This window comes from Thamnophis sirtalis, unplaced genomic scaffold, assembly GCF_051295495.1.
Source record: "Thamnophis sirtalis isolate CommonGarterSnake01/CBP01778 unplaced genomic scaffold, rThaSir2_p1.2 scaffold_2, whole genome shotgun sequence".
Classification (NCBI taxonomy): domain Eukaryota; kingdom Metazoa; phylum Chordata; class Lepidosauria; order Squamata; family Natricidae; genus Thamnophis; species Thamnophis sirtalis.
In genome coordinates, this window is record NW_028261382.1 from 130,590,180 (window position 1) to 130,602,680 (window position 12,501).

The window sequence follows — 12,501 nt, forward strand, 5'->3', positions numbered from 1 at the left end:
TACCAGCACCTTGAAAGGAACTCAAAAGCAGACTGGTGTCACATGCACCTATTAACCACACATGGGACTGCATTCTGTGCCATTGGAACAATCTGAAAGCTCTTCAAGAGCAGCCCCATGTAGTGTGCATTGCAATAACCCAAGTAAGAGGTCACAAAATATAATTTCTTTTTCCATTAATAGATTTTTGCAGTAGTTTTAATAGAGTGTCCAGTGATTTGCAGGTGGTATAGTATGAATTTAGAAGGATGAAGTTACCTTGAAGTAAGATGGGCAGCCTATAAATAAAATAAAATAAAAAAATAAAATAAATGATGTTGTTCAAAAATGTCTCAGCTACTGAGAAGAGATACATATTTACTGATTCCTGACTTGTGCAATAATCTTTTGACCACACTTCTTCTATATCAAATAGACATTCCTATTATTTATCAGCTTTACAATCATCTAATAGAAATATAAAAGATCAACCTGGCAGCACTATGCAGAATTTGCAAAAGTAATTTCAACCATGAAAACTGAATCAGTTGTATCTTTCCTCTGCCTACAAAAATATTTCCAATATTCGGGGTTTGTTACCAAATGTTTTAAATTGTTCTACATCTGCTCAACTGTTCTTAGTTGAGATTTTACATATACCAAATTTTATGCTGAAATTGATAACTCACATTTTATGACAGTGAATTTTAGAAAAGTAGCAGAATGTTAACAACACCTCCATCACAGTGGTCCAATTCAGTCGGTTCTATCCGGTTCAGGCAAACCAGTAGCGGTGGTGGCGGGAGGCTCTGCCCACCCGCTTGGACGTCATCGAGTCCTGTTTTTGATGGAGGTGGTGCGTACATTCACATTTGTGAACCAGTAGTGAAGGTAAGTTGATGTCACCCCACCCCATGCCTAATATTTAATATAAGAATAACAGTGTCATTCCAATAACGCTAGTTATTAGTATTATGCTGACGAAAGGCATCAAGTGAGACAACAGATGACTCTCTTTTTTCAGTTCACAGAACTCCAATTCTTTATTAATCACATCTTGCTCACAATGACATACAGGAAAATAGCACTAATGAAGAGTAAAATACGCAGGCAGCAATTTCCAAGAGAGTTTGGGATACCTTCAAGCTGGCAGCTGTTTCAGACAATATGTGTGCTGAGTTTGGTGATATTATTTGACACAAGCACCTTGGCTAGCCATCCTGAATGCTTCAGCCCTCATCATTTAGATAGTGTTTTAAAAGTAGGCAGGACAGACTAACACTGTAGAGCAGAAGTTAGTAGGATTAAGACCAGCTCACTGTTTTGGGATGAAAAATAGCACACGGAACATCTTACAGTGTTATGAAATCACAAAGCTTAAGGCTGGAATTCTGTCTGCAAAGATGCTCTTAGTCTCTTCACAGATTTTAGCAACTGGAGACAAGACAATATGCCTATTTCCCAAATGGATATTCTTCAGACACTGTGGGTTATGAAACTTTGGGAACTGCAATCTAGGAATTGTAGTGCCAACACAAGAGGGTGCACCAGGTTTTGAAAAGCTAGAGCAGTGCTTCTCAATCTCAGCAACTTTAAGGCATGTCCACCAACTCCCAGAATTTTCCAGCCAGCATTGGTGGCTGGGGAATTCTGGGAGTTGAGGTCCACACATTTGTCAAGTTGCCAGGTTTGAAAAACATTGGACTAGAGCCTTAGAAAATGAAACTGACTGCAGTTTTTATACCTATAAATTCCATGAATTTTTCTGGCACTGAATCTGAAACTTGGAAATTTTGGAATCTGGCCAAATATGGTGGTTCACTCCCTGCTGCATACAACGCCTTTTTAAAAAGTATCCATATCTATTTCGCTTCTTGTTGAGAAAATTCTTTTTTGTTTCTAAACTTAAGACGTGCAGCTTTACTGAATACTGTTTTATACCACAATAAATCCTGATGTGTTCTAAAGGCTTTCTCCTTTAGATGCCTACGGGGGTTACATTTCCCTGACCCCCATGGAGATGGTTTCTGTCCAGCACGGCTCTGTTTTCTCTATGGAAGAACACTGGGGTTGTAAATAAATTATGATTTCTTAATGTTCTATGACTTCATTTTTCTAGACCATTTAATCAAATAGGAATGCCTACCTGTAATTGGCTTATTGACTTAAGCTTATTGATTGCAAAGCTTTCCATGTTATTAAGTGATGACGCGACAGTAGCACCATAGACCTTCTGCTGACTTGGTTTTCCGTTAGAACGAGTATACAGTTTGGCATGGATTTTGCTGCAAAGAACTTCATAGCAAAGTTCTAACAAATTTAACTGAATGAAAACAGACAACATCAAAAGCCTGTTACAGGACGTGTAAAGATTATGAAATAACTTGCATAATGCAATACTTGTATTTTTTAACAAAAATGTAAGTATTTACAAAATAAGATCCAAGTTTTAATTTTAAACATCAAGCAAATCATTCTGCAAAGACTGCATTGTTTTAATTTTTTTTGTTTCATTTTTATTGAGTTCTTGATTCATTTTTTTTAAACCATGTCATACATTTCCTATACTAATATTTCATGATCTGTAATAATATAGGCAGGGGAGTTATCCGACTCCCTCTACTGCTGGGCTCAGCCAGACAGTTCCACCTGGAGCTCCTTGTTTCTGCGGACCTCTGCAGCATGCCTTTCCTGGGAATAAAGGGGCAAAATAGAGACAAGTTGAACATCTGCTTTCCTCTCTTTCTTCAGGAAGAATGTTAAATGGCAACAAGATATGGCCATCAACTTTACCTTGAATAAGGTTATAAAAGAAGCATTCTTAATGAAGCGGAACACAACTCTTGTTCTTTGATTCATGATAGCAGAAGAAGAGAAGAACTGAGTTGAAAGGAACCTTGGAAATCTTGTAGTCCAGGGGTCTCAAACCTTGGCAACTTTAAGACTTGTGGACTTCAACTCCCAGAGTTCTTCAGCCAACAATTTTGGAATTTGGGGAGTTGAAGTCCACAAGTCTTAAAGTTGCCAAGGTTGGAGACCCCTGTTTTAGTCCAATCCCCTGCACAAGCAGGAAGTCCTAGACCATTTCAGACAACAGATTGCCAGGAAAAGGAAAAACAGAATTAAGGAGATTGCCTTCCTACCCTTTTCTTTCAGGACAAGTGCTATTCTGAATCTGGTTCATAATGCATTCTGCAGTCAATCTGAAATTGTTTTATTCACAAACTGAATAAAAGAAAAACTTAATAGAACAGTTTGGACTAGGCATCTAGTGCCCACTGGAATGCTGAAGACTTGTGGACTGCAACTTCACAACACAAAACTACGCCTTGTGTGCCTGTCTCATGAGATAATAGAGTAGAGTAGAATAGAATAGAATAACAGAGTTGGAAAGGACCTTGGAGGTCTTGTAGTCCAACCCCCTGCTTAGGCAGGAAACCCTTTCACTTCAGACAAATGGCTATCCAACATCTTTAAAACTTCCAGTGTTGAAGCATTCACAACTTCTGGAGGCAAGCTGTTCCACTGATTAATTGTTCTAACTGTCAGGAAATTTCTCCTTAGTTCTAAGTTGCTTCTCTCCTTGATTAGTTTCCACCCATGCAGATGGGGTCTGTGTTGCCATGTGATAGTTGCTCATCCGCCCCACCCCTCTGCAGATACCTAAGAGTTTGAATAAGCCATTGTGTGTGAAAAATCTATATTGTTTGAAATCATGTGCCCACATCTTTCCCCAGAATCAGAAGTTAACCAAACATTTTGGTAGATAGATGAACACATCATTTGTGCCAATAAATTTATACAGCTGCCCTATTCTGGTATTCGCAGAAATGACTGAGAGCTAAAAGGAAAAGTACAAGATCTACAAATGAGACATCACATCAATTCAGTCCTGAACCTAATGTACTTAGTGTGAATATGCTTGGAAATGTCCTGCAATCACATAATTGATTTATGAAAATTGCTAATCTGGAAGGAGCTTCCAAGCATATTCACTTTAATGTTAATAAAGGTTTGCTTCAAGCCAAATTCATGAAAGTCAAGGACAAAGTGTGTGCAATGAATACACACACACACACACACACGACTGAAACTAGTGTGCAGTTTTAGCACTCAGACATCCAAACAGGGCTAGGCTATATGAAGTATGTTGAAAGGTAAGAGAACCATAGGTGGGAGGGTTATATTGCTTGCATGGTCTTACTTCCATGCCAGACAAAATCTCTATATATTTGTGATCCCTTTTGTCCACCTGAAGGGGAAGGTTGACATATTTATGCATTTTAAAACATGAAGCTTTTCATATATTTCAGCTGTGCCTCGCCTGGTGCTCTCCATATGTGCTCTATTTCAATTCCAAGATTTTTCAGAATTTTGCAGGCTGAAAGCCAAAATACAAGGTGACTGTCTGGGGAAGAGTGCATAGATTAGTTAAGGCATTATTCTGAATTCAATATAGGAAAGGGACAAACCTCATTATGCATCATATTGAATCAACAGGGGGCTGGGTCAGAAGGGGGTCATGTCAGGGGTGGGCTTCAAAAATTTTAACAAGAGGCTCTCTGCCCTTGTTGATGGGTGGGTGTGGCCATGGTGTACGTGGTCTAGTCGGCCTCCTACACCACGGTCCAGGGGGGTGTTGTTTCCCTCCCCAGGCTCCAGAGGCTTGCCTCAAGCCTCTGGGAGGGCGAAAATGGCTTCCCCAGCTCTGTAGGGCCTCTGGAGCTGGAAACAGCCCCAAACTTCCAGTAGGCCCATTTTTTGTCTCCCTTGAGCCTCCGCGTATGCCCTGTACTTACCTGCATCTAAAATGAGCCACGTGGGGACTCCTGCAAAGGGTGGGGTGGACGGGGCAAACCAGGAGTGGGATTTAGGGGTTCTTCCAAACTGCACAGAATCTTAGCTAGAGGTTCTCCTGAACCCCTGAAAACCCCCAGCAGCCCACCCCTGGGTCATGTACAAGAAAGTGACAGGACATTGATTGAATAGTCAGAATGTTCATCTTCAGTTTTTTAAAAACCTGCTGACAGGGAGTTTACTCCCACATTCACTTGAGCATAAATAAAAATCTTACCTAACTCGAACATTACTACTTAGACATCCCTACTCAACATCTGAGGAGGACTGCTTTATCAGCTCTGTTAGGCTGAATCTCAGTTTACTTTTTGTATGTTGGTTTGCTCCCAGCTTGGTTACCTTCTCCTGAAGACGTTCAACAAGAGCAGCTAAGTTAGCTTCACGGTTTTCTTTGATCTGTTCCATTTTCAGTATCAGTTTTTCCTCTGCCATTTTGCTGAAGTTATTGTTCTCCTCCAAAGCCTTCTGAAGGACTTCTCGTTCATGTTCTCTCTTTTCTGCCAGTTGTTTCAGCACCTGGGCCTCCTGGGACTGTGTAAAGTTGAGAAATAAAAAAAATGAGCCAGTCAATTATAAAAATATGGAAAGAGAATAGATTCAGTATATGTCTAATGTTCAGAGACAAAGGGTGACTAATTTGCCGAAGTAAAAAAATTGGCAAGTACAAATTCTCATTCCTGTGTCTTCTTTGGACCATAAGGATGGGGAGGGGAAAATTAAACAGTTTTTTCCTTTAAATTTGGGACCGCTCAAAAAGATATGGACTGAATATAAAACTGATACAATCTCTTGTGGGTAAATTTGCAGAATACAGAATAACAAAGTTGGTAGGGATCATGGAAGTTTTCTAGTCCAACCCCCTGCTCGAGCATGAGATCCTATACCATTCTGGACAAATGGCTGTCCAATCTCTTCTTAAAAACCTCCAGTGACCCACAACTTCTGAAGGCAAACTGTTCCACTAATAAATTTTTCTCTTAGGAAATGTCTCCTTAATTCTATATTGGATCTCTCTTTGGTAATTTTCCATCTCTTCTTGTCCTACCTTCAGGTGCTTTGGGGACATAGGGCAACCCTTTTCTTCTTTATGCCAAATATTAGAAGACTGCTATAATTTCATTGAGTTTGAGTTAGAGACATCAGCAAATCAGCCAAAAATTAATACTTTTCATAGAACTTTCTTAAATAGAAAGTTTATCTTAAATAGAATTTCCCTACCACAAAAATGTGTGGGTAACAACCAGTAGCATTTCTCAAGAGTAGCAAAATTCGGTGACATCCTCGCCACCTCAACAGTGAAAATAAACATGAGCAATAGCCATTGGCACAGGGACAAATTAGAAGGAAGTTGGAAGGATAATGCATTTTAGAAGTCCTTGGTGTTCTCTGAGCTTGGTTGTTTTCTTGCATTTCATTACACAAACTATATAACACCATCAGTACTAGTAGGGAGTGGGGTTTGCTTTCATTTTATATTCTAGTGGCATGCACTATCAGTGTTGGTGCGAGTGGATTTGGTGGTTCTTTAGTTGGTCTGTTGATTGGACATGAACAGACTCACCCATAGTTTCATCTGGGGAACTGTGACCATACTAGGTCAAGTCCAAAAATGCTAAAGAATTCATGGAAGCCTGGCAGTCTGACAAATCATGACAAATCTTGATTGCAGAAAATACGACTTCAGCAACAGAGTGGTCAATGCCTGGAAAGCTCTACCTGACTCCATTGTTACATCATCTAACCCTCACAGCTTCAATCTTAAACTGTCTACTGTGGACCTCACCCCATTCCTAAGAGGTCCATAAAGGGGGCGTGCAGACATGCACCAGCATGCCTACCATCCCTGTCGTACTGTCCCCATTTATTTGTACTCATTTCCTTGTTCATGTCCATGTTTATACTTATATCTTGTTTATACATGTTATCCTGTATATATTCAACAAACTAAAAATAAATAAAATAAATAAATCAGACATCAACAGGCACATAGACATAAACAACATCTATATACCATTCAAAAGAGACAATCAACAAATCAAAGGGGAAGCAAAAAAGATCAAAACACCTCCTCACCAGCAATCAACACTTAAATGAGCAGAGATTAACACCAAGATTAACATTAGATCAACAATCAAGAAGCAAACAATGCCCCAAAGGAACTGCCAGACAAGTAACAATAAACAGCCCAACCAGAGAACCACCAAGACTATTCCCACCAGCTCTGACAAGGCAAGTCACTAGACTAGAATATAAAATGAGAGCAAACCCCACTCCCCATTAAACTGATGATGTTACTTTGTTTGAGTAATGAACCATCTGCAAGAAGGCAACCAAGCTCAGACAGCACCAAGGACCCCTCATTTCAACCATGAACTACAAATATTCTCCATTATCCATACCCTTTTAGGCTTTATCCAGAACCAATGAAGCCAAAATTGTTTGTCCTACCCGGTGACTACAAAGCAGTATTGAGAAAAAGTTTTGGGGTGTGTTGAAATTTTGAGAGACCAAAAGTTAGACGAGGAAAGGAGTGGAATGGCAAATGGTACACTGTTATACACCATTATCAAAATTACTTTCCATTAATATTATTTATCCTGGATAAATTACTGTCTATTCTCAGATGTCTATGTATAGAACAATGATTTATGTCAAATCAAACACTTTTATTACGATCATAGATCAGAAAATATGATTTATGTCTGAAATATGAAATAACTTATGAAAACAGTTAAAAAGGGAGAAAAGAGAGAATTTAACAACCCTAGATGATAAATGGCCATAGAACTAGGAGCATAATTGGATTCTCAATTATATAATTTCCTTGACACTTGTGCATGAGGCTGACACTACTGATTAACAAACACTAATGTAATTACTAGGGAGAGGTTTAATTCTAAGGCTGTGTGAAATCAATTAAGAAGTTTAAAGCTATTTTCTTTGATAAGATGTTCCTGTAGGTTTTTGCTAGTTTAATTCTGTCCTACAATTTCAGTAACTTGGTCATGCTTCTAAACTACAGGCAGATGTAACAAAGAACATGTTTCTGGTAATCTGTTGATTTTTTTATTTGTGAAGTACAAGTCAAAAAACCTGTATCTATGTGATTAGCAATCCTGTTTCTTAACACTGAAACTCAGGTATTTGGCTGATCTTAAGTTACAATTTCTTACATTTTCAAACATGGATCTCATTGTACACATCTTAAATGAAACAGATGTGGATTCAGTTCTGAACACTCAAGGATGAGCTTTAAGATGCAATTTTTCACATCAGTTCAATAACACATGTGTTATAGATTGCAAATGTAATCTTAAAATAGCAATAGCACTTAGACTTATATACTGCTTCACAGTGCTTTACAGCCCTCTTTAAGTGGTTTAAAGAGTCAGTCTTTTGTCCCCAACAATCTGAGTCCTCATTTTACCAACCTCAGAAGGATAGAAGGCTGAGTCAACCTTGAGCCTGGTGAGTTTTGAACTGCTAAATTGCAGTCAGCTGGCAGTCAACAGAAGTAGTCTGCAGTACTGCTTTCTAACCACTGCATTGGCTCTTATTATAAAATAACCCAAGAAATATCACCATGCATCCACTCTATTGTATATATGGTTAGATACCCTTCTCCTTTCTTCTGCAGCTTCCAGCTTTTTCTGGATCTCTCCAAGGGACACATCTTTCTTCTTTGGAGAGGCTACAGTTCGTGGTGCTTCAGAGATAGGAGATGGCGGCTTTAAGATGAGTTCAAAAGCTTGGCCAGAGGCACGTTTGTTGATATGTTTGACTTCCATATCTGTGAAGGTAAAGTTAAAATATCTAATTCAAATGGTATATCAATAATAGATAATTTGTGGAAGTATAATGACCAGAGGTGGTATTCAATTGGTTCTGATGAACCGGTAGTGGAAATTTTGAGTAGTTCGGAGAACCAGCAAATACCACCTGACTGGCAGTCTGACATCTATTCGCTGTTTCCCGAGTCCCATCTGATCGGAGTCCCATCTGATCAGCTGGATCTTCTTTTGTTCCCCTGCACAGAATGGAGCTGGAAAGCAGGTTAGTGGGGTGGGCAGGGAATGGGAATTTTACAGTATCCTTTCCCAGGAGTGAGGTGGAAATGGAGATTTTACAGTATCCTTCCCCCAGGTGTGGGAATGGGAATTTTATAGTATCCTTCCCCAGGAGCAGAGTGGAAATGGAGATTTTACAGTATCCTTCCCCCAGGCGTGGGGTGCAAATAGAGATTTTACAGTACACTTCCCCTGGAGTGGGGTGGAAATGGAGATTTTACAGTATACTTTCCCCTGGAATGGGGTGAAAATGGAGATTTTACAGTATACTTCCCTCAGGTGTGGGGTGGAAATGGAGATTTTACAGTAGCCTTCCCCTGGAGTGGGGTGGAAATGGGGATTTTACAGTATACTTCCCTCAGGTGTGGGGTGAAAATGGAGATTTTACAGTATACTTCCCTCAGGTGTGGGGTGGAAATGGAGATTTTACAGTATCATTCCCCTGTCATGCCCACCAAACCACATCCACCAAGCCATGCCCATCACTGGTAATGACCATAATTAAGCAATATGGGTAATTTTCACTAAAATAGATGCTAGAGAAAAAGCAGTACACTATACAGACATCAGAGAGGCAACATCAACGTGGCAGCGTTAGTGGCATGTAAACATGGCCGAGCGGGCATGGTGATGGAGCAGTATCCTCTATAGGTTTATCAGGATATCAACAATGGAACCGGGCACGCACCTCAGATGACCTCATTCACGATGCGTTTGTAAACGGGTATCCCTTCCAAACTACTAAATACTGTAAAGTGCCATGGCGATGACGGGAATCAGAGCTGCCATCCAGGGGGAACCTATGCATCACCATGCCTGCTCTGATGTCGATTGAGCCTGTAGCTGCATGTGGCTCTTCTACTCGGGTGCAACTGCTACTCTAACTCTTGCTCGGATGTGGCTAACCAGGAAAGAGGCTATGATGACACTGAGTGGGAGGGTGGCTGAGGTTGTGGGTCATGGTGATTGGTGATGGTGGGTGGGTGTCATCCAATATATATGGGTGATGGTGTTAACTTGGTTAGAACTGACTTGGATTTGTTTACCTTTGTATCATTGTCATTTAGTGCTGGTTATTACGTAGTTTCTTAGATAGAAATAAAAGTTTTTCACCAAACAAACTGAATCTCTGTTTGTGTGCAATGTGAACACCGGAATGTGACAGATGGCTTATATTAATAACAGGGTACTACATAATTTTATTTTGGGCTTGCAAGGATGTACTTTGATTGCTTAGGAGCCACAAAAAGAAATTGATACCATTAGTTTTAAATCATTGCAATAGGCTGAATTTTTTGGGTGGGGGAAAGAGTTAAAGTATAAAATTGGTATCCTCGCAGGAGTTTAACACACCCATTCAGTCACTTAAACCTCTCTCAAAATGAGAGAGAATTGCCAAGAGTCTTAATTTACCTCAAACCCATTAAGTAAAAATCAAAATAAAAGGATTATTGGAACTCTAGGAATGTAAATAGGTCTTTGATTATTACAGTAATGAAATCAGTAATAAAATATACATCTTTTAATGAATTAATATTTCTGAATTAATGTTTTAGGAATAAGTCACATTATACCCTCTGCTTTCCTAATATAACATGGTACTATTAAGAAAAAAGAAATGTTAAAGCTTTTCATACTTTAATGAAACTAATAATATAAAATTTTGAATATGCATTAAGAATATATTTTCCATCTCTGGAAATTGCATGATCAACTAATGTAATAGATTGTGATCTATTGATGGCAACTAATGTAATAGATTGTAGACATTTTACAATTATAGTAAAAACTAAGACTTCTCTAAATGACTATAAGCTATCTTGCGTTACTGAATGTAATGTATTTAATATATTTATATTTATATATCATGATTTAGTTGAATGGCAATAATATTAAAATATTACTTTTAATAATAATATTAAAGTTCTCTTAGGACAAGGGTCAGCAACCTTAAAGAGCCACAAAAATCCTAACCAGAAGCCACCCACTCAATTCTGGAGCCGACCAGAAGTCTAGTTCCCGCACCATAGAGTCTTCTCCTAGCGCGTTATCCTTCCTCCTCTACCTGTCCTATCTGAAAGCCCTATCAATTGTAAAGCTGTAGACCAGAAAACCTGCCCCTTGCCATAGAGTGTATTCCTGGTGCGCTGTGCTTCCCCCTCCCCAAATGGAAGCTCCTCTCAAAATTGTGGCACCAACCGGCAACTGGGAGCCACAGCAGAGAGATGAAAGAGCCACATGCGGCTTCAGAGCTGCAGGTTGCCAACCCCTGTCTTAGGACAAATGGTCAGTATTATTAACTCCTGTTATAATACTGTCAGAGGTATCTCTACTGGCTTCCTCTATCAAGCTCCCTGTTCCTTTGATTCTAAACCCAACAATTAAATAGGAAATTAATGTACTGAAAAGCAAAATGTCACCTTTTAGCATACTTTTTACTTACAATAAGGTCTCTGAATGGTGAATGGGTATTGACCAGTTCTTTGTAAAACATTTCTATTTGCAAAGATACACCAGGAGGATAGGAACATGTGAATGATCAGAACTGCACAAGCTGTTTTTCTATTAAGTGGAATTTTATAATCATAACAGGACAGTCATTTTTTGAGAGTTTTCATGACACGCTCTCAATTTCCGAACATGATCATAGTTTTCCAACATGGTGCTTTCTAATATATTTGACTTCAGAATCCGTACTCCTGTGCTGTTTTGCAGCATGGGAAGAGAAGTCAACGTATCTTGTAGGTTCCAGGTTGGAAATCATTGTTAAATAACAAAAAAAAAGAGGAAAATGTGCATCTCCCATGGAAGAACACATAAACACTTCACTAAGGAAAACAATTGCTGCTGAAAACTACTTACCATCATATGTGTATATATTAAGGTTGCGAGATTCTGGGTAAAAACAGGAGCAGATCAAAGAAAGCATGGACAGCTCTTTCATCTTTTCTTTATAAGCTGAAAGGGAAGAGAATGGATTAGTCCTTTCATCTTTTCTGTTTACAGGATGTTTTGATTTAATTAATTAATCTGCTCAGACTCTAGGCAGTGAACATGGCAAATTTTAAGTCTGGTACCTTTGGGAAATTAATTGCTACTTGACAAAAGTATGACTTAAAAAAAGGTTGCTTCTTTATCATTGAAGTATGCAAGAATAGAATAGAATAGGATAAGATAGGATAACTTTATTGTCACTTTGAATGTAGACTAATCAGCATATATTAAAATGAAATTTCATTGCATATAACTCTCAGAGTCACCACCTGCAATATACACCACATAACCATGACAAAGAAATAAATAAATGAATAAATAAATATATAAATACCGTACATACACACATGCATAATACATACATAATTATGCATATACTCACATATATTATTTTACACCGAGAAACAACACAGTCTAGTTCAGATATATAAATGCACATGGCAAGAAAAATGAATCTTACGAGTTTACCAGATAGTTGGCCATATCTGCTCTTTCTGCTACATTCCCACACACACATCCTCATTTCAAGTCCACAGCAGTAAACAAGGGTAAATCTTTCTTTTGTAGGTTCACCTCTACCATTACCGACATTGAGTTAAGTTCT

General features: G+C 38.8%; 1 protein-coding gene across 1 annotated transcript in view; it reads right to left on the bottom strand.

The window, feature by feature from the left end:
- Positions 1–1,001: 1,001 nt before the first annotated feature.
- The window catches only part of STMN2 (stathmin 2), a 32,982-nt gene continuing 21,482 nt past the window's right edge, over positions 1,002–12,501 (bottom strand). The window contains exons 2-5 of the mRNA XM_087706925.1: positions 11,766–11,861; positions 8,454–8,626; positions 5,176–5,367; positions 1,002–2,670 (exon numbers count right to left, since the gene is read on the bottom strand). Of these exons, the coding sequence (XP_087563051.1) occupies positions 2,611–2,670; positions 5,176–5,367; positions 8,454–8,626; positions 11,766–11,861 (521 nt within the window). The 3' untranslated portion in view covers positions 1,002–2,610. The remainder of the gene's footprint in view (positions 2,671–5,175; positions 5,368–8,453; positions 8,627–11,765; positions 11,862–12,501) is intronic.